Source organism: Podarcis muralis, chromosome 2 (genome assembly GCF_964188315.1).
Source record: "Podarcis muralis chromosome 2, rPodMur119.hap1.1, whole genome shotgun sequence".
Classification (NCBI taxonomy): domain Eukaryota; kingdom Metazoa; phylum Chordata; class Lepidosauria; order Squamata; family Lacertidae; genus Podarcis; species Podarcis muralis.
This window is the reverse complement of record NC_135656.1, coordinates 74,848,672-74,871,383: the sequence shown is the minus strand read 5'-3', so window position 1 is coordinate 74,871,383 and position 22,712 is coordinate 74,848,672. Positions and strand designations below refer to the sequence as shown.

The following is a 22,712-nucleotide window of genomic DNA, read 5'->3' as shown; positions in this document are numbered from 1 at the left end:
GGAAGCAGCTCAATCTATGCAGTATTGTTAAATTAATTTCCCATAAGTGTAAGTGGTTAACATCCTGTGTAAGTGAAAAAGCCATAAACAACCTGAATGCCTGGTATACATACATCTTCTGTTAAGCTACATTGCTGTCCCATGAATTTTTGAATGTGCATGTCACCATGTGATATACTTTCGTATGACTGACAAAACGTTTTGCATTTGCTTGTAATAATAACCGCTTAATGATTCTAAATGCTCAGCTGGTTTCCTCCTGAAGAATATGCCAAAAGGCTAAATACTAATCTGTTCCGAATACGGTATCTGGCATTGTAACAATGTTCATTTTTGCAAGGTACTAATTGTAGTGTTGTATGGCAGTACCGAAGGTGCATATATGTGGGTAGTGCATGTAATTATTATTTTGGTCATTTTGCATGTCATTGATGCATGTTTGAAATTTGTTGTGTCCTCCAAGGCATGCTAGGTGGCTATCCACCAGGGCTGCCAACTTTACAGGGCCCAGTTGATGGCATTATTAGCATGGGCAGCATGCCGCCACTTCACCCTGGGGTGCCTCCACCCCACCAACTTCCACCAGGCATGCCAGGCATCCCACCACCCGGTAAGAATGACCTCATTCACTCATTATCTCGCCTCTCTGTTCTCACCCCATTCAACCAATTGCCGTGGGAAATGTTTGCAGCTTGTGCATTTGTAGCTTAACTGCTTGACTTCAGTCGAATGCTCCAGGTATGTCTAGCTCTCTAGATGTGCAAGGTGCATTGAGAAATATACAAAGTATATTTGCCAAACATCTTGGCATGTATGATACATGTTGGCAGAGCAACAAATGTGACTGATCCAGCAGCAAAGGAGTTGACCATGGAAATACCCTTCTATTTTTAGCATGAGTTTTTTTTAAAAGTGTCAAATAGATCTGGCTTGAACGGTTACATATTGAAGTATTGAAGACACATAATTCCTAGTCCTTCTGAAACTGTTGAAGGTGATGTTGTTTGTTGAACTGGACAATTTCACTACCAGGCATGGATCTTAAACCAGTACACTGTTAGTTTTTTATTTCTTTGTGCACCATTAGTTTAAATATACACATCCTGATTTCAAACAACTTCATTTAACTGCAAATCATTTTAAAAAATGAAACCCTATAGCCTGATTTTTAAACAAACCAAACTGAAGCTTCAGCCAAGGGGAATATTAGTGTCTGGAGAGGTTGAAATGTGGGTACAGGCTTGTTCTTTAACATACAGTTCATCCAGGTTTGATAAATACTTAAAAGTAAATGCTCCCTTGTGATGTGGATCAATATTTATCCAAAACCATGAATGAAACATTAACTAAGAGAAGCAGATATTTTCTTTCCAATTATTAAACTTCTATTTATAGGGAGACAGGGGCTGTTATGGAACCCTTGTTCATTGCCCCCTTCTCCTTTTTGCTCCTGCTAATTTTTCTTTCACTTTTACATGGTACATCATACTCCTTTTCTGCATGCAGTGGATAAGCTCAGCTGTTAATCTGTGGGCAAAAACTAATGTGATTTGCCTGCTTTATTTCTAAGTATGTATTTCACAGTAGTGTTCCCCTAAAATCTGTGAACATGAATAATTGCCTTTAAGATCCCTTTTTTTCTTCAAGCCTGCTAGGGTATACAGTTAACATCCAGCAATCAAGAATTTGAGGATTTGCAGTGAGAAATGAACTATAGTTTTGGAATATAGATGTGTGCCATAGTTTATTTATGGCTCGTTGTGCTGTTGAACTTTGAACAGCCATAAAGTGCTCGTGGATGTTCACTATCATTGCCAGGTTTCTCTATTTTAAAAACACCTTGTCTCCTTAGCTGCAGAAACGGTGTTACTATGATTATCATGGATGTATTAATCGCCTTCTAGGCAACCATCTCAAGGCTATTTGCGTGTAAAAGGTTTTTAAAATAGTTAAAAGCACAAAACGAGATCCATTTAAAAGCAATATTAAAACCCCAACAAAGTAGACCCATTTATTCAACAAGGAAAGCCTGTCATTGTTGGATAGAAATGACTGCATATCTGATCAAAATTCCAAACTGTATCCTTATAATCCCCAGGAAAGCTAGCGCTGAATAAATTGTAAACATGAAGAAACAGCCACCATCACAATAAGCTAGCAGGCCTGTACAACTTCACAAGTTCATTTGTGATGTAGCAGCAGTCTTTGTGAGGTTATTCTCAGAGCCTGTAGAAGAGATTATTACTAGATGAAATAATTTTGGATGGAAGCCCCCCAAACACCACAAACTGTCAATCAACACAACTTACTACTTCTAATAAGAATACTTAGGGGATCATATTTTAATACCTGTAATACTCCTTTTTTCTTTTTTTTTTACATTTTGAAATACAGGTGTTATAGGTCAAAGCGTTTCCTCCATGGTAGGAGCCCCCTCAGCAGGAAGTCCTTTTGGACAGCAGGTAAGTGACTTAGATAGGCATAGGAAAATCCTATAAATCATACTCTCAAAGGCTTTGTTTTTTAATAAATTGACCTCCCACCACCTAGTGAGTTTATTGTTCCTCTTATTTTCTGATATTGCTTCCTTACTACATCTGGCATGTGATTTAATGATGTAGGAGATAGAGGATATAAACTATCCCCTCAGATAGTAAGAGCTAAGTAAGGCAACAGGTGCTGGCGAGGGAGAACAGGTGGGAGGACAGCATGCTTCTCCAGCCCTCAAATACTTTGCACTACAACCAATATTAAGGGATTAAAGGAGTTTTGGTTCAAAGCATATGGAAGACACCACATTGGGGAAAGCTGCTCCAAACAATCCCTTGTTCTTTTTTTCATGACTATTGATTTCTTGCCCTGCTGTCTTCCTTTTGCTCTCAATACCATTCCCTGTAATCTTCGCCAAAAATCAATAAGTAAGATTCCAGATAGCCAAACAGTTAAAAATGTTCTTGGTATGAGCTTTCGTGTGCATGCACACGAAAGCTCATACCAAGAACTAACTTAGTTGGTCTTTAAGGTGCTACTGGAAGGATTTTGTTTTGTTTTGACTATGGCAGACCAACACGGCTACCTATCTGTAGTTAAAAATGTGATATGTATGAATGTGTTGTGCACGGAAGTGAAAGCAATTTGTTTTGTGGAGATTTCAGACTGTCTTGATATAACAACGTGAAACAGGTTTTGTTTAGATTTAGATATTTTTTTTTGGCACGGGAACATTTCTCACCACACCTGAGGGTAACCGTTATTCCCTTAAGGATATTTCAGATGCTTTTGCTATTATACCCTTTCCTTTCACGGAACCATCTATAGAAACACAGTGTTCGCCACTTACCTTTGGTTCAATGAGATACTACAGTCGTCAGGCTATGTTTGACCTTTTAAGGTATTGTTCTTTACTATTCCAGATGGGTATCCTTGGTCCACCAGGTCAGCAGGCCCCACCTCCCTATCCTGGACAAAACCCAGCAGCCCAGCAAGTTATGCAGCAGCCAACAACTCCTATGTTTGTCTCCCCTCCACCAAAGACGCAAAGGCTTCTTCATTCTGAGGCTTATCTGAAATACATTGAGGGTCTAAGTGCTGATTCGAGTAGTATTAGCAAGTGGGACCAGACCCTTTCAGGTAAGTCTACTTGCAGTAAACACAGAGACCCTAGAATTTTTTAAATTTTTTTGAGGCTGTCCTTTTAATTCTACCATTACTGTACAGTACTATACTGTATGAGTGGTTTCCCCAGTGTGGCAGAGCTGTAGCTGCCATTTACTGGGAGGAGGGGCAAAGTAGCTATAAGATTGGGTTACACAAGTGGGGGTGCTGGATTGTCTTTGGTGGTGTGCTGTGCAGCCCCGACCTGTGCTTGTGCCTCCCCATCCCTTAAAGTGGAAGTAGCATATCTGTGTATAAAGCCCTTCATCCATCATTCCAACCATTGGTCATGTTGACTGATATCGCCAACTCTCCTTTCTCCGGCTTTTAAAACAGCTGAAATGAGAATGTTTTATGCATTCAGAAAACTGCACTCCTCCGTGAGATGGGAGTTCTATAATTGTGGACCGTCTATTGTAAGCCTGTTTCAGCAAATGCTGTATAGTAAGTCCACAGGGAGGGGGAAGACAGCTCCTTCACCCCTGTTGGTAGTCACTAATGCAGATAAGTTATTCACAGTGCCTTTTAGCAATCTGTTGAACTCACTAAGGAGGTTCACTATTACCCTGCACAAGGTAAGGCTTCCGCTTATAAAATAGAGCTTCTCTCCTCTTACCACACGCTCCCCGAAATTAACTTACAGTGGGGCAGGAGAATCCCAGAATATTGCAAGGGGGGCAGTGTTGAATTCAGTGCAATGTTGAATTCCACCCATTGCTTTTAACCCTTTGTATGAATATTTGAATACAGTGGACCCTCCAGATACGAATTAAATTCATTCCAGGGGTCCGTCCGCAACCCGAAAAGTCTGTAGGCACTGCTTCTGCACATGCATGCAGTGCGATTGAGCGCTTCTGTGCACACCTGTGTGGCGAAACCCAGAAGTATACACTTCCGGGTCTGCCGTGTTCGTAACCCAAAAGATACATATCCAGAGCGGGACATAACTAGAGGGTCCACTGTATTACTTTTTATTTCAGTTTATGGATTTATCTGAAATTTCATGTAGTTGGGCTGTTAAGTGATTATTTAAAAAACTGATCAGAAGTGTGCATGTTTTTTTCAGCTAGCTCTGTCAAATCCTTTTTATTTCTGTTCATAATTGAGTGCGTTCTCCCGCTGAAGTCCATGGTGTGGATTTTACTTATGAACTTTATTCCATTCATATTGTCAAGCTGTACAGAAATGTAACTGAATGCCCTTTTCCTTCTTCAGCACGAAGACGTGATGTCCATCTCTCAAAAGAACAAGAGAGCCGTCTTCCTACACACTGGTTGAAAAGCAAAGGGGCCCACACCACAATGGCAGATGCCTTATGGCGCCTTCGAGACTTGATGTTGAGAGATACTCTTAATATCCGTCAAGCATACAACATAGAAAATGTTTAATCCTCTTTCGATACCAACATATAAAATTTTTGTGGAACAATAGCTGTTTTAGTTATTGGTGGGGGAGGGCAAACTGGTTTTATTGCATCTTACTGTACATTGCAAGATTGTTTTTTATATAAGGACACTTTTAATAAGCATATTTCACTTTTTGTTATATTATGTTGACTTTTTTAAAAAATATACAGACTTGTGCATATGGTTCTTTAACTTGGAAGATGATCTCACACTTTTGTTATAAATGCAAAATAAGGTTACATCATTTGGCCTTACACAGAGGTTCTCATGCCTTCTTTTTTTTTTTTTTTTAAGCAGCAAGAGTGTGTAGCGAAGAGAAATGTGAAGTTAATCCCAGTTTGCATCTTAGCAGCATGAGCATCCATGTGCTTGTGTGGTAGTGACTTTTGGCAGATACATCACAAGAACTTAAAGCCTTCCTTTAAATAAAGCTACTAGGGTAGGGAGAAAATGGAATCAACTTGGTAAATGTAAGGCCTTTTTTATTTGTTCCCAGAACTTGATAAAAGGAAATAAGCAAGACTGTATCTTTTGATTAGACCACCTTTTGTTGGCACATATAAGTTCACAGTGGGGCTTGTATTGATGAGTCTGCTTTAAGAGATCTGCAGACATGAAGGCTTGCATGTGATGCCAGTAGACATTGGCCTGATGATAGTGTGCTACCTAATTTATTTCTCCAGGATGAGACCTTTCCTCATCACCACCAGCACCACCTCCTTGGGAAATACTTGAGTAAGCTTAAGTATAAAGGGGGAGGGATTTCTACTTTGCTGTCCTAATATGAAGGATGCATAATATCTTTGAATTCTCAGATCAGAACATTTATACATGTGTATTTTTAAAGGTGCAAAGCTTTAGTTTCCAAGACCTTCACTTCGAAATCAGAATTGGATGTTTTGTTTCTTGTAGTTTAAGGTTCCCACTGCAAATTTAATGCAGTTTATAACTGATATTGGAAGGTAAGTAACAGAGCATGCAAAAGGAGCATATGTATTTTAACAGCTTAAAATAAGTGCTCTATTCAGGACTTGGTATTTTGACACTTTTTCTTTAAAGGTTGCTCTGATGAAAGCACTGCAGTCCTACTGTTGATAATTTTTATACGCATAGTCCTAGCTGTACAGCACTGCTTATAAGCCTAACACAGCAGATCATCATATGTAGGAATTGGTGTCCTGAACCTACATAAATTTATTTAGAAAGTTAATCTAATTTTTGTTCCCACAGTTATAGGACAATACATCATTTGTCTTTACTAGTAACAGTAGTCACAAAGCAGAGAGTTCCTTAAGGCATGTAAAAAGTCCTAGGTGAAACCCGTTGGAGTTGTTAGTTGTGTAGTTCTGTTTTGTTGCCTGAGGGCCAGACTACCAATGGCATTAATTGCATAGCCTGCTTTTCACTGCACACTTTTTCTTCCATAAAACGGGGGGGGGGGGGGGTAGCGAATTCAAGAGCTTTTTCTCCAGTGCAAATTGTAGGCATGGGCCCCTCAAATCAAGGGTAGAACCCTGTCCCCGATACTAGTCATTTTTCAGAGAGGTTTGCACATAAACTCTGATAAACATCATGTGTAATAGTATAGCCCTGATACTAGGATTTTCTAGTTCAGCAGCCTTCCTTCTTTGGGCGACATCCATCATAGCACAAGGGGGCATCCACTTGTAGAAAGAGGAGCACCTCCTTCATGTGCACCCCCAAAATATGCTCCAGAGGGTTGGGGGACTGGAGCCCTGTTGCAAAGATGGGCTGCCACAATTAGATCTCCCTCTTCACCTTTAAAGTTAGATTTATAAGTTTAGAAAAAACAGCTTTGAATGTTGACAAGTAATGGAATGCTTATCAAGCATGGATTCAAAGAAATAATTCAGGAGGCCACCACCTGACAAAGCTTGCACAATTATCAGTTAGGAGGCACGTTAGAAGTCATGTTTAATTACGAGGTTAATTTTAACAGAGAATTGTTGCCATGCTGGCTTCAGAGAATGAGTGGTTCATCAGGATAAGTAACTGTCTTATTGGACCAACTTTAGTTCACCCAATGAAAATTACATTCCATTACCTATTTTAACACACATCCAGAAATATGTATATTTAGTTGATGTTTCTGGATCTGTTTCAGTGATACAATGCATTATGAAGATGACAGCAAGTAGCCTGTGAAAAATATACTATTAAAGTTTTGGTTCTTCAGATGAGATACTAATGCAAAATACAATATTAATATTAGAGATTTTTGTATCCTTATCATTCTATCATATGTGGCACACATCTTAGTATATGGCCTTTGCAATTTTTTAAAACCTCACAGATCTCTGCGTGCACCCAGGAATTTTCCTTAGGTGACTTAGCAGAAGCTGCCAATGCCAAATCAGCTCAGCACTGGGAGCTACTGAGGCAAGTGCATGGGTGCTCTTCTGGATCGTGGCCAGTGTGTTTGAAATTACCTCTCACATTTCAGTTTCAATGTCAAAAGGAGGCAGCAAGTCCTAGATCTTTAGTACTTGGAAAACCATAGACTTTTACTAATACAATCGCTTTTTGTTTTAGGTATTGCAAAAACTACACCAAAGAACCTGGAATTTATTTATTTTTATTTATTTAAAAAATAAACAGGATGAGACACCCTTTGAATGCTGTATAATTCAGGAGGATCAGTGTTGAATAATATGCAGCATTGTCTTTCCCAGACATTTAAGAAGAGGGCAGCTTCACTATTTCTAATAACCCAGGAGTAAACAATTAGAACTGTAAATGAGGCCTTTGCCTTTTCTATGGCAGTGCAGAGCACTCCTCCTAGACCATTAGGCTGGCCCTAATTATTTTAAATTTAATTTATTCCAAAATCATGTCTCTGTTTACTGGGGGCATTTCAGTAACATGTAGGATTAAAGTTTGATGGCTACAATCCAGTATTGCACAACCAGCTAACTAAATTTTTCTAACTATAAATTGTTGAGAAGGAGAGCAAACCATGTCTTTTTTTGACCATTTGAACCCATTATTTGTTTTTTTCTACAGCCATGCACTGTATTAGAATAAAAGGACATTGAATATTCAATTAAGAGTATGGGAAATGGTTGGCTTGAGTGGAAAAAACATGTTTCAGTGAACCAGTTTGGAAGTGATCAGCAGTTCATCTCCTATTCCATATTCCCCACTCTTCCCTTAGAGCAAATGTGTTTATGTAATAATTCAAGTTGATGTTTTATAATATACTTTTCAGCATATATGCTTTTTGGACCTGGTTAATCCATGCCTCATTTTTTACTCCTGGTTGTATACTCCATTGAGTAAAGTGATAACTAGTCAATGTGCATGTACTATCAGTTTGTCTGAGGCTTTTTAATTTGAATAAAAATAGCTTGCAGTTTGGATTAGCCAGGTTTGATGTCTTATTCTTAGTTTTCCTGGAAATCTAGACGTGTCCTATAAAAAACCACAGAGATAAGCAAGCTATACATACTGTCACAGTTCCCCCAAAAAGCAATCCTAGGATAATATGAAACAATATGAACTGTCCTAATATAGAGCTGTATCAAATCAATACACAGATCCACTGAATCTTAGGTGTATGATGGTGGTCACACATTTTGCCTGTCTGGAAAATCACTGTTGAATTCACTTAACGCTTAATTCCTACATACATGTACGGCTTATATAGTATGTGACCTATAGAAGGAATGTTAAACGTCCTTAATTTCATTAGATCTACTTGTACCATAATCAATACCAGCAAAGTGCACTCTACATCTCAAAACATTTTTACAAATTATAGGATAGAGCACACCTGCCATCATACAGCTATATAAGCAACAGGAACGTTTTTCAGTTTTCTCCCCAATTTGAGGAGTGTAACTCCTCTGAAGCTGAATTATATGCACCTGTGTGTTCATGCATTAGGACTCTGATGTGAGTAACGCGTAAGTTTATACAGGCTTGAGGTCTTTCTTGGGGCATATTGTGATTAACTTAGGTTAAATTACCCCCAAAAGTAATTTGTACTAAATACCAAAGACTATACAGTACAATTTCAAGCCATTAAAGCAGGTGTGGCTAATGTGCAGGCTGCATCCAGTTCCAAGAGATTGGGGGGGGGGGGCATGACACTGACACACACACACATTTTATTATTTAAATAATAAAGCCACTTCTATACTTGGCCATGACATGCGGCCCTCTGAAGACTGACCCTGGATCAATGTGGTCGTTGGCTCAAGAAACATTAGCCAACCCTGCAAAGGCTAATAATAGATGAACCATTCACTGCTTCCCAAGCCGAAAAGGGGGAAATGTACTAAAGTTTTCCAGAGCAAAGCTTCCAGAATGCTCTGCGGCCATGCATGGACAAGGCTCATGATTGCTTGCTACATCTGAACCAGCCCAGTGTCATGCCAAACAAGTTCCCTAAAATGAAAAGAGAAGCAGTACTACAAGTTGTATTTGTGGAAGGGTTTATAAAAACAGGTGATTAATCAATAAACCAATGATGAAATGTTTTAGATGTACAATTAATTACAGCTTCTGAAATAAATATAAGTATTGTAACCAGTTTTTACTGTTCAGTTCCTGGGTAGCTGTGACTACAATAAGACAACTACAGCATCTTCTTCCAGCAACCTGGGTAGCAAAAACTTCATGGGACTCGAAACAGCCATCGTTCAGTCTGAACACTTGTAATTTTCTTAATTTAGATGTGAAAGGCAAGTAGGATTTAGAAGTTCAAATTTCACTTCATCTAAATTATTCAGCGTCAAAGTCATCTTCCTTCCAAATTTTGCTCATGCTGTCTCTCAGACCTTTTTCTACGGTAAACGTCATCTGTAAAATATTTATTTCTCAAAATACTGTGGTGGAAACATCCTTTAAATGCATCTTACATTTATTACGTCACTTCGTTAGACAGCTATCCCCCGCCCCCCGCAATGTAAACAATCAGCTGAATGGGCTGATTCATGCCAAACCAGATCACAGCACCAAATACCGTATTTTGAAGAATATACCATGGCAATTAGTGAATGATTTATAGAAGCAAAGCTTGTTAGAGCAAGGATGGGGAATGTGATCTGGATCTAGAACTGACCCACGAGTAGACCCTTTTTAATAGGCGAGTGGGACGATCCACTTATCAATCACCTGATACATATATGGTGTATATATAAACTTTAAGCTGTGGCAGAAGTGTTAGGCTTATCTCCGATCTTAATACTTTTTGTCCCACAGCACTAAAATTGGAGATAAGCCTCTCCCACTGCCTTTCACTATCAAGCAGCAAGTAGAGGCACATCTCCTAGTGCAGTAGGACGAGAACCAAGAGAAGAGACAAGCCTCTGCTTGTTCTTTTATGGTAAAAAACAGTAGAGTCTTATTTATCTCTGATCTTGTGCTGTAATTCCACAGCACTATGATCAGAGAACGGCTGCCTGCTCTGGCAGTTTACTGTCAAAGAGCAGGCAGAGGCTTATCTGATCTTAGCACTAACCTTCAAAGACTAGAGAGAAGAGATCCCTCATCTCCAAGGTTAGATCAAAGATAACAGATCCAGCCATGTTCCAATTCAGAATACCAGAAATTATATAACCAGGCATCATAAAACAGGTGAATATGGCTTAACCAAAATAGCCTCATGGGAGAAACTAGCCAGGTTACTGCTGACTTAAGTCTGCTACCTATTTCATGAGATGATACTGCTGGTACTTACCCGTGAAGGGTTGCTTTTCATGCATGTAAGATGACAGCCAATGGTTGACAGCAGGTAAAACCATTTTGAGAAAAACAGACTTCCTTGGTGGCTGTGGCTGAGAATCATTCATTCTAACTTTTTCAAGGGAGGGGGAAGATCACTGAGCATATACAGTAGCTGACTAAACCATCAACTTCTTAAATGACCAGTCTAGGTATTGAATTGGGCATAGCACTGAAATTGCACTTTGTGAAATATGTCACTTGTCTCTTAGAAGAGCAGCAAGGGCAACTGCATCCCATTAAAGAGTTCTGAGACCTTTAATACCATTAGCCATAAAGTCTTAAGTTATCCATATTGTGGTTACCTGTTTGAGATCTTATTGGGCTATTTCTCCATTTAATAAAAGCTGAACATAAAGCAAAGCAAATCTTCAGGTATGATTAAGCAATTATGAACTTATTTTAGAGGTAATGGGTTACACAAACTAGGAAATATCTGTTAAGTCTAGGCTTTTAACAATGACTGTAGATATATCTGCTAAGAGATAAATACTAGAAAACTTTATGAAAATACTTACAAAAAGTCTCTTGCCCAATTCGGACTCTGATCATAAACCATTCCATAGCACCTCCAAGGATAAAAAAGAAAGGGAGAAATCTATATACTCCAAAACGTTGCTTTCCAGGCACCATGTTCAAGAGTAGTTTTATTTTATGTTTGACAAGCATTTTACATAGGAACTTATAATCCTTGCAAAGGAGTGGTTGATCCTAGAAAATGTAAAAAATTGATACGATTGATTAATCAACCTATATGGAGAGTAGCTAATGAAACCAACTGGGTTTCATATCTTTCTTGTACACACTTGACCCTGTGCAATAAACATTCAAAACTCAAATGATAAAGAGCTATGCAGACTGATCTATGCACGCTTTCTCATTAGTAAGGTAAAGGTAAAGGGACCCCTGACCATTTAAGTCCAGTCGTGACCGACTCTGGGGTTGCGGCACTCATCTCGCTTTATTGGCCGAGGGAGCCGGCATACAGCTTCCGGGTCATGTGGCCAGCATGACTAAGCCGCTTCTGGCGAGCCAGAGCAGCGTACGGAAACACCGTTTACCTTCCCACCAAAGTGATACCTATTTATCTACATGCACTTTGACGTGCTTTTGAACTGCTAGGTTGGCAGGAGCCAGCACTGAGCAATGGGAGCTCACCCCGCCGCGGGGATTCGAACTGCCGACCTTCTGATCGGCAAGTCCTAGGCTCTGTGGTTTAACCCACAGCGCCACCCGCGTCCCACACTTCTGATTAGTAAATTCCACTTAATTGGCAATTATTCCTAGGACAGTGTGCGTATGAATGTATTCTTGAATTTATATGCATTCTATCATTTTCACATTCATTTATAGAATGACTCATAAATAGCACTATGACAGTATTTTAATCCACACAAGCTTTTCAGCTTCCAGATGAAATGATCCCCCCTCTCCTCCCCCATGCACTAATATGAGGGTTCTCCTGAATTACTCACCAAAAAACCCTGGAAACCACTTTTCCAACAGTAGAACATAATTATGCTTCTGTTAAACATTTATTTAGCACTAGCTATATATTTTACAGTTTGAAATGCAAGGACCCCTAACAATAATTAACAGAATAAATTTAGCACACTGACCTTGCAACTTTCTATTTGTGTTTCTATGTCTGGGATGCAACCTAGTCAGGTTCACGTCAACAAGTGAGAAATAAAGACTCCACTGCAATATCAAATCATTTCTGCAGCATTCAGTGTATAAACAGAATCTTCAGCATCTAACACACACAAGGAAAAGAGAAATACTGAGAAGTAAAACAAAAGCCAAGCTTCGACATGAAACTTGAAAAAGTTCATTAAAGTTAACAGAGATTCTGTGTGGATATTTAGCTCCATTTGTTTTACTGAATAATGAAAAAAATCATCCAACACTCTGACTGGTAAATAAATGCCAGTTTTCTTGTTTATCGCTTTGCTAACATGTAAGAAGTTTTGCTAACATGTAAGAACTATCTTATGTAAAGTTAGCTGATTATAGTACTATACATATTTAACGTACCTAAGAATAAGTACAGTATTCATTCTTATTCATAGGGAGCTCAGTGGAAAAAAATTGGAAAGCCACTGCAAGTTTTACTTTCAATGGGACTTATTTCAGAGTAAACATGCATAGGATCAGGAGGGCTATTACTTAAATCTGATTAAAACTTTCAGTCCTATATTTTACATTTGCTATTTTCTTCAAGTGTCCCTAAGTATATTTGGAACATTACCTATTTTCTTGTACCTGTCCCTTGTAAATCACTGCCCCTATTGGCTGTTGGAACAGGCTACCCATCCCTGTTTTATAATACAGATTGTATATTTGAGGTACCTGCAGAATTTTATAGTTTGTATCAGTCAATAGGCCCAGTAGACCCTTCACGAAACTTGATCACTACTTCAGCCTACTATTTACAGCTGCTTTCTCTTTGCATTTAAGATAAATAGCTACCTATTCTCAACAAACATGCAACTAGATGTTTGTTTATCAGGTGGCCCTGTTCCTGGAGGAAAAAAGGGCTAAATTACCTTAGTCATGACTCGTTTTAGTCTTGTTTTCAGTTAGCCTGTTAGCCCATCTAGTCCTTTATCCAGGACAGGATGGAAGCTGGGCATAAGAACAGCAGCATTTCCTCCTTTTGTAATTCCCAGTAACTAGTATTCAGAGGCTATCAATTTCCAATAACCATTGTGACTAGCAGCCTTACCCTCCATGAATTTTGTCTAAACCCAGGGCCAGCCCATGCATGAGACAAGGCGAGGCGACTGCCTCAGGTGGAAGGATCCATAGGGGCAGCAGACTCCCTTGTTATCTTAATGCCCACCCTCCTTCCTGATGTAGCTCTTCACCCACTCCTCCTTCCCTGGCGGGGAGGAAGGGGGCCGCCATTCAGTGGTTTGCCTCAGGCGGCAAAAAGTCTTGGGCGGACCCTGTCCAAGCCCCTTTTGAAGCCGCCCACTGTTTCATCTTGCAGTACAATACTGCACAGCTTAACTATTAAGCTTCCTTAGGTGACCCTTAGTTTCCGCACTATGAGAAAGGGCGGGTGACATTCTCAGCAACGTGCGTCATTTTATTCACCTCTTAGCCCTATGTTCCACCATTTTATTCGCCACTCCATTGACACCTTCCAGTCTCTTGTGGGCCCGAGTTTGGAGCGCTTATTGCAGCAGCTCCTCCACCCCGACCACCCCACCCCTCGCAGGTTCAACGGTCATAACGGCAAATACCCCCCACTCTGCGTTTTCGAATTCACCCAATCGCTGAGCCGCCCTGAAGACTCTCTGCCGCGCGCGCGGACAGGCGCGGCAGGCCCTCACCTTGGAGCCTAAAGAGCAGACCTGTGCGAGGCGGCAGACTTACCCTTTGTGGGCAAGAGACGACGGAAGAGGAAAATTCGCTCCGCCGCCTCCTGACGCGCTAAGGGAAATAGCCGGATCCCATTGGCTCGCTGCGCTAGAGGGCGTGGCTTGTGGAACAGATGAGGAATAGGCGGGAGGAGATGGTTTTTTTGCTCTTGCTGAGGAACTCGAGCGCTAATGGCGGGCCCGAGGGAGCAAGGGGGCAGCCAGCTCCTAGCGATATTAAAGGCACGCTTCAGTGGGAGTACTCCCGAGTAAGGGGCACAGTATTTCAGGTCTCCGCCGTAAGCTTCCAGATGTCCCCGTGTTGCTTTTCTCTAAACTACAAAACAGGAAGGTCTAGTGTTGCAGGGAATGCTCGTAGGGGCGGGGACAAGACTCGTGCTGAAGATACAGGATCCAAAAAAAAAAAAAAAAGCCGTGTTGTAGATGTTGGCTATATTAGCGCTGCGTTGTGCAACTTGGATCCATATTCGACTGGTTGTTACTTCCCTTCAAAATAATTCGAATGCGTCATTTCCTTACAGTGGAACTATTAGTCTGCGTGGCGGGGGAAAGAACTGCCATGTGGCATCTTAAAGGCCAACATTTATTATGGCATATTTATTATTATTAATAATTTATTAACCGCCGAAGATCACAGGGCGGCTCACAGCATAAGGGTTCGTGGACCAGATTTCATTTTATGAGATGCATGCACAAAACACGTATGGGGTGGTATTGTAAAACAGCATCCCAAGCTGTTTAGAGGCTCGAGGGACCAGCACCTCGAGAGTAAATAGGCAGCCAATGTAACTTTTTCAGAATCGGTTTAATACGATTTCATCCAGCTCTACCGGTTAAAATTCTAGCAGTTGCATCAGCACTCATTAAAGCTTTCAGCTTGTCTTCAAAGTCAGCACCACGAACGGCCCATTACGGTAATCCGTTCAGTTACAGTTGTAGTTTGCCAACCAGTCAAAGCTGGAAAAAGGCCTTCCATGCCACTGGAAGCACCTGGGCCTGAGGTGACAATGCTGGATCCAAGAATACCTGCCTCCACGCTCCACCACTACACGCCTGCTCTTCCAAAGGGAGTGCAACCTTCCCAAAGAACAGACTGCGCACCACTTACGCAAAGCACCTCAGAATACCAGTTCAGTTTCTTGGCCTTGTCCAGCCCATTACAGAATGCAAACACCGGTCTCATACCTGCAGGACCACCCTTACACTAGACAGAGACAAAGAGAACCGAGTGTCATCAGCATACTGACCCCTCACGCCAAATCTCACTGGGCTCATAGAAGCCCTGTGGCGCTTATTCCTTGGTAAGAATACAAAGGAGTAAGCCCCGCTGAAAGCAATGGAACTTATTTCTGAATAAATAGGCTTAGCGTGGTGGAGTAATTCCCTTCTCTCTTCTCCCCCCCCCCCCCCCAATCCATTTATTTCACTAAGAGCTCCTCTAACGAATAGACGTCCCCTCTTTCTCCAGACAGGCAGAAACAACTAAGCGAGGAAAAGCAGACGACGAATAGAAACCATAGCCCAAACCTCCCTCTACCCCACGGCAAGAAGCGCAGCGCAACACAATCGTCAAGCGCGCAGTCTTTTGGAAAACATCGCCGCACTGAATGATTTAAATGCTTTCCAGCGAGGCGGGCGAAAGGGCTCACGGGTGTGGTAGTCCTTGGCTCCTCGAATACTCGGAGAGAGGCCGCGAGGAAAAGATTCGCTCAGCCTACAAATCCCAAGTCGCCGCGCAGCGCCTGGGTTCGGAGACCCCGCCGCCTGCTCCTCCTCGCAAGGGGGTCTCTCCTGATGGGGCGCCAGGGATTGGCCAGCTTGGCTGCGCTTCCATTGGCTGGCTGGCTGTTGCGCGGCGGCGGCGGCTGTAGATGTCGCGTCGCGCGGCCAGTGGCCGGAGCAGAGAGCAGGGGACTGCGAGGGGCTGAGGTGGCCTTTTCGTGCCTCTCTGAGGTTATGCCCTTTTAACCCCTCACGGAAGAGGCGTCCTGCCGCCCCGGAGAGGCTCCATGGCTGCCGCGGGACTCAAGGCTGCAGGCGGCAGCGTGTGGAAGAGCGGCGGAGTCGGTCTCCAGCTGGTGGCCGCTGCCGCTTCCACTCACAGCTGCGCCTCCAAAGGCAGCGGAGACGGGCGCGCTGGCTGCAGCCAGCCGAGGGCCCACCAGCACCAGTCGGCGGGACACTCGCCGCCGCCGCCGCCGCCCTCCTTGAACGGCAAAGTCAAGAGAGCCGGGGACTCCAGCCATGCAGCCACTGCCCCTTTGGGCAGCCCCGTCGAAGGGGTCGACACCAAGTCCTATCTCTGGGCCAGGTACCACGAGATGAAAAAGCTGGTTTACGGTAACCAAAATATTATTATTATTATTATTATTATTATTAGCCTTCCCACGCGGGGTGGGAGATTTGACTGTGTGCCTGATGCATTTGTGGAAGTGGAACCTGATGGTGATGAATTGCAATGCTTCCTCCCCCAGCTGCCCTACTGCAAATCGTTAGCCCCGTTGGGAGCCCTCAGATTAAGCTGTTCGCAGCCTGGTTTTATATGAAAAGGGGTGCAGTACCGTAGCTGTGTTCTAATTTCGCCAGGGAGCTGTGTGGCCAGAATCCCATCTGATTGCTTTTGTTGGTTTGTCCAACATGTTTCATCAGATACTCATTTGTCACTGTAGAGAGCAAGCAGGACTTTCTAGACCCGCAGCCTTCCAAAGTTAGAATGGCTTCAAATACTCTTTTGAGAATAGATGTCTGCTCAGATAAGAAGGGCATAAGCCAAGTTGGATCATATGGGACACATGTTAGTATACAGCTGAGTTCCTTCAATCACTTAGATATCAGCATCTAGTCTACTGTATTCTTGTAATAGATAGATAGATTAGATTATTATTAAGTTCTCATCTGCCCACTTTAGAGCCTTTCATATCCTATATGATGTATTGTTAACGTCTACATCTGAAACCATTTTGTATTTCTGGTATGTGCTCAGTGTCCCCTTGGCAAAGTCATAATCAGTAGTTTACCATTGCCAAGTATGTTAAATGCTAGTGGAAGAAACTAGCTGGGACAACAATTTCAAGATAACAGATGTAAAAAAATACCGGATTCATTTACTCTAAAACCCAGTGATATGAGGTGGAAAATTTTACAGTGCTATATTTTTCCATAGAAAATCTGCAGTCTAAAAATGCACATTCATAAAAATAAATAACAACGTGATGAGCTGATACAATATCAGTCATGTTGGGCAGTTTCAAATTTGTAATTAATAGACTATCACCATCTATTAAATAATGGGCATGCAGCTCTTCAGATTGCTAAAAGCGGTGCGGTATGTTAAGATTTTTTTCAATACCTTCATTTCCCCCCATAAAATTTAAACAACGGAAGTCTATGTTGTTGAGTTGTCATGAATTAAAATATTTACAAAAGTTCTAATCTTAAAAATCCAAGTAAGCTGTTGAGTTTATTTGTATGCTTGATACTTGTTGCACCCTGCAGCATAATTGTATCTCTGTCACCTGGCAATAACCTAGTACCGTTCTCAGGAACCTACCCCACAGGTTGGAAGAGAACGAATACAGTACAGTGCCTTCAACTACCACCCCATGTTCATCAGCTGAAAGTTGAGGGATCAAGCAAAAGTAACAGAGCTGCAATTCCCCCTCTCCCTCTTCCAATAAAGGTCACCTATCAGGAGGGCCGGCCCACCCATAAAGCAAGGTGAGCCAACTACCTCAGGTGGCAGGATCCACAGGAGCAGCAAATTCCAATGTATATATTTATTTCCTCCCTTGTTCCTGGTGGAAATCTTCACTCCTTTTTCCCTGGTGGGGAGAGGGCACCTTTTTGTGAGTCACCAAAGGTGTCAAAATCATGTAGTGGGTTGGCCCTGTCTGTCAGGGTGACCAAAGCCAATTCTGTCCTGAAACCAGACCAGAACCTGGAATGAAAAGGTTCAAGATAATAGTTTCATTCAGTTTGGTGGTGAGCTGGATAAGCGCAAAACAAGCTGAAACTCGGGTCAGATGTTCTGATCCCTTTTGGAGAGACTTTGTAAATGGGGTTACATACCTCCTTAAGACAGAGTTGGAGAGCTCTCTGGGTGATCTGAAGTAGGTTATCAAGGATTTCTCACTCATAGTTGTTTAACTAAGAATGACCCTAAATTATGCTCCTCAAATGAATAGTTTGGGGATGTGGGTAGACCATCCCCAAACTGTAGAAGAACTGAGTTCCATTCAATTCTGGTATCCAAAACAAACTGCTGAACTGAGAATTCTTTACACCTGGCTCCAGTTAGTAGAGCTAGTAAGAACAAGCTAGTTCCCTAAGCCTGAAGTCTGACTGAAGGTGCTGGTATGGTGGAGTGGGAGCAGTGGAGACTTTTTTTTAAACCAGCTTTGGCTGATTTCCAAACTTTGGGACCTCATGGGGAATAGTTCCCTGACCATTGTTATGCATGCTTGTAACTTCTAGATTGGGTTTCTGCTTCAGGCTGCTCCTGCAGTGCTTTTGCAAACTTCAGCTGAGGGAATTCAGAATGTGACAGCAGGATTATTGACAAGTATCAGGGAGCAGATAGCATCTATTTTGAAACAGCTCCCCTGGTTCCTGGGTGGTTTCTGAGTGCTGTTCAAAGCATTTACCTTTCTTGCTCTAAGCAGACTAGGCAGCATTTTAAGGTAGTGGGCCAGAGGCCACCAGTGGCCCTCAGCACTTCAGCTTGCCCTGCCCCCCAACAGCATTTTAGTTGAATAGACGCTAACAGCAGTTCTCCACATGCATAGTTCAGAGGCACCTGTGGGAGTTGGTTAGAGAGCGAGGTAGGTGGGAAGGAGCCTTTAAGGTTCAAACTGGAGGGAGGAAAAGAGAAAGAAAGGGAGGAAATGGACATGGAACCAAGCATGAGCTATGGGAAGGAGGGTAGTGAAAGGCATAAACATGACTAAGGGGAGAAGAAAATGAGGCCTTCCGTGGCTTATGATAAGTCTGATTTGCTGGAGCCTTTGTTTCCCCCACAATGGACCTGGCTTCTTATATTAAAAACGTAAGACAATATGCTAAAACATCAGTTAACAAAACAAGCTTGGTCTTAATCCTTTTTAACCTGGGTGCTGTGTGACTTAAGGATCAACTGCAAATCTGTAGTGATGAGTTTGGGAAGTTAGTTGTTTTGTGGTGTTTCCATTTGCATATTATTGGTAGCAACATCTTCGGAAGCTAACTTGTTCCCACTTGGGGGGTGTTTTCTCATTAGATAGCAGTAGTCCTGAGGAATCAAGCAGGGCCACTTAGAATAAATTGCTGGAGAGCAAATACTTTTTTTAGGGCACTAGGAATGTGAAGCTGATGTGTTAAATCTTGTGTGATGAAGTGTTTGCTTCCTTCAGTCCTCAGTGTTGCTTAAGCTTAGTTGCTTTCACAGCATTTTGTTTTCCCTACTTTGGGAAGCTAAATGCTGCATGGTGTTTTGAGGAAGTAGCTTATTTGTATCAGGCAACCTATATTTATTTGGACAATGGCATACTTTTAGCTTCAGTAGTAATTGAAGTGGTTCTGTTAGTATTCAAAAACTTGCATAATTCTATCCAAATCAATAGAGCAATGTATCAATCCATGAGAGAGGTATATAGAATAGGAAAGCAGGGCCATAGCTAGAGGGGGGTGAGGTGGGCCCCCGCAGGGGCACAGGCGATCCTCCCCCCCCCCCGCAAAAATGGCTAAAAATATGTTCATAAATATAAATATAAATTATTGCCTCATAAGAAATGGTTTTAAATAGAGGGTGAATTGAATGGGTGGGGGGGGGGATGGAGGAGAGGTGGAAAGAAGAGCTACTTTGTCCATGGCTAGGGGGCGCAATCTGAACGGTTCTGCCAGGGGTGCAAGAACACCTAGCTACGGCTCTGTAGGAAAGCACATATTAAATGGCTTTGGGCTGGTGATGGTCAAAATTTTCAGAATAATACATGATTGAGAGAAGATAATTTTTACTGTTTCTAATAATTTGTTATTCCAAACAATATTTAATTTTTCACACTGAAATTAGTGATCCTAATTGGATGATTTTATAAGTACTACACACAACTTTAGGGCTCTTGGAAATCCAGATTTTCCCTTCAAATTCAGAGAGATATTCCACATTTCACCATGGAAACATTAAACATAAAAAATGTGAATGTGATTTCTTCCACAAGCTTAAAACAATTTGGAAATTCATCAAGCAGTCTACTACAGTTTTGTTTTGTTTTTTAAAAAAAAAGGTTTTATGAAGCCTACTACAGTTGTTATGTGAATTCTATTCATTCTATCTTAGAGCATTGTAATATGTATTCAAATATGAGGTGAAATAAGCAATTTCTCAAGATAATTCAGCAAGCAACCTTACTGTTCTTCAACAAAAACCAGTAAAGCCATTTCATACCATAAACAATGACATGAATTTCTAGACTTGTGCTGCTTAGAGAATCTTCATATGCACATAGTCTTTAAGAGTTCAAAATCAATGTTAATTCCTGTCATCAACCATTTGTTTCTATCAAAAGGCATCTCCACCAAATGTGTTAAACATCTTTCGACTATGCATTACATTTCCAACTCCTAAGTGTTGTGAGTTTCTCTAACTTGGGGCTGGTTCAAACATTTGTCTGTGGAGCCTCCTATTGTCCCTGGGAACAATGTGGCCATGTGTCATATCTGTCCTGAAACAATTATTGTAGAGTACTCTTAATTTTCAAGGTTAAGCTCCACTGTGATGCCAAATAGGTGCTAGCGCTATCTCAAGAAAGAGAAGAACACAATTCTCTAGTTATATAGTCTGCTGAATATAAAAATACAGGAGCATCTCTAAAAACTGTAGTGGCAGGAACTTCAGAGTTCAGGGCAGCATCCTCACTCCACATGGTATCAGATCAAAAGCTTAAAGGCTATTTTTTCTTACTCCCCCCCCCCTTATTTTATTCCAGATCTCCTCCCACCAGGGGTCTGCAGTCTTCTTAACCCAGCGGCTATTTATGCAAATAATGAGATCAGTCTGGGAGATGTGGAGATCTATGGCTTTGATTATGATTACACATTAGCACAATATTCAAATTTGTTACATTCTATGATATTCAACACTGCCAGAGACATCTTAATTGAACAGTTTAAGGTAATGTACCTTAATCTTGCTGTTTATTGCCTAGTTACCAAATGCTGATTTTATCCACTTGATTTGTAGCAGGGCATGACGGGACAGTATGGAAACGATCCTTAGACCAGCGTGTACATAATTCTCTACTGATTGTTTGGGGCTTATAAAATAAATAGCAAGAACAGATCCTTCCACACCTTTTGTATGATAATAGCTTAGTTCACAAATAATAATAAACAAGTGTTTAGTATTATATTCATAAGCCTTGAGTCCCTGCACTCCCCCCATGTCCTCTGATACAGCCACAAGGAGACTGGAAACATTTACTGTTTTTTTAAACTAACCGGTATTTGTTTTGACCACACCTGGACAAACTGTAGCTAGTGTTGACTATGATTAAGGATCATTAACCATGGTTTGAAGATTGTTTGTTAACCCTAACCACAGTTTATCCAGATTAATTCATAAGAGCAAATGTAGTTAGCTGAACAGGTAAATAAATGCTTCCACTCTTCCCCTTGTAGCCATTCCCAAAAATGGATTATGATTTTAATTTATTGCCCACACTTTGGCCCAAATCATGTTACAATAATTAAAAAGTATTACATTAAAAACAGATTTAAAGCTTAGCAATTACAGAACATGCAGTCAAAAAAAGCTCAGGTGTCAAAGGTGTATACATACTAAGCTCCCTCACCCTACAGTCACAACTAGGTGTTTAAAAGCTTTCACTTCCATTTTAAATTAATTGCCACTTGCCATGTTGTCTGAATCCGGACACACTGTGGTTAATCTTACTACGGTTAGTTAAAGCCAACTCCAAACCATAGTTAGTGGAGTGCTCTCCCCTGGGAGGCTTGCCTGGCACCTGCGTTATGTTTATTAGTCTTTGGCTAAGTGAACAATCTGTGGACTTTTAAACTGTAAGGGGTTTTGTTTTTGTTATGTATTTTTGTGTTTTCATATCGTAAACCTCCCTGTGATCCTCGGGTGAAAAACGGTATAATAAATAATAATCTCTCTTATTTCAGCTAACTGTAGTTAGGTTAAACCACAGTATAGTGTATGGTTGGCACATTAAACTGTGGGTAATCTAAAGCAGAAACTTCCAAAGTCATCCATACAGTCACACTAGAGGGCAGAGTGCACAAGTCCAGGCTCACTGAGAATAATTTTTGTAATGCTAATTTAACCATATGTTAGTATTTTATTGAAACCAAGCCATTGTCTCCTGTTTTATTTTAATTTTATATTGTGTTATTTGCATCCTACCTTTCTGCAAGGTGCTAAAAATGATGTACATAGTTCCCCCAATTTTCATGTTATCATCACAACAATGCTGTGAGTGATGGAGAATGAGAGGCAATAACTGTTTCAAGATCATCC

At 41.3% G+C, this 22,712-nt stretch overlaps 3 protein-coding genes across 20 annotated transcripts in view; 2 read left to right on the top strand and 1 right to left on the bottom strand.

Annotated features, from left to right (window-relative positions):
* The window catches only part of PBRM1 (polybromo 1), a 58,601-nt gene extending 48,717 nt beyond the window's left edge, over window positions 1–9,884 (top strand). For 10 of the 17 annotated variants that reach the window (XM_028718787.2, XM_028718788.2, XM_028718783.2 and 7 more), the window contains 4 exons: window positions 464–610; window positions 2,395–2,462; window positions 3,414–3,630; window positions 4,870–9,884. In XM_028718787.2, the coding sequence (XP_028574620.2) occupies window positions 464–610; window positions 2,395–2,462; window positions 3,414–3,630; window positions 4,870–5,042 (605 nt within the window). In that variant the 3' untranslated portion in view covers window positions 5,043–9,884. The remainder of the gene's footprint in view (window positions 1–463; window positions 611–2,394; window positions 2,463–3,413; window positions 3,631–4,869) is intronic. The other 7 variants (XM_028718794.2, XM_028718791.2, XM_028718793.2 and 4 more) reach the window with 1 other exon arrangement.
* UQCC5 (ubiquinol-cytochrome c reductase complex assembly factor 5) lies at window positions 9,501–14,249 on the bottom strand. Its single transcript, XM_077924799.1, has 4 exons — window positions 14,150–14,249; window positions 12,428–12,564; window positions 11,327–11,519; window positions 9,501–9,884 (listed from the first exon to the last, which is right to left on the bottom strand). The coding sequence occupies exons 3-4, from the start codon at window positions 11,475–11,477 to the stop codon at window positions 9,823–9,825; spliced, it is 213 nt and encodes a 70-aa protein (XP_077780925.1). The 5' UTR covers window positions 11,478–11,519; window positions 12,428–12,564; window positions 14,150–14,249; the 3' UTR covers window positions 9,501–9,822.
* Window positions 14,250–15,929: 1,680 nt separating this feature from the next.
* NT5DC2 (5'-nucleotidase domain containing 2) overlaps window positions 15,930–22,712 on the top strand; it is a 31,027-nt gene continuing 24,244 nt past the window's right edge. Inside the window, exons 1-2 of one of the 2 annotated variants that reach the window (XM_028718796.2) lie at window positions 15,930–16,537; window positions 21,160–21,344. In XM_028718796.2, coding sequence (XP_028574629.1) covers window positions 16,207–16,537; window positions 21,160–21,344 — 516 coding nt within the window. In that variant the 5' untranslated portion in view covers window positions 15,930–16,206. The remainder of the gene's footprint in view (window positions 16,538–21,159; window positions 21,345–22,712) is intronic. The other variant, XM_028718795.2, reaches the window with a different exon arrangement.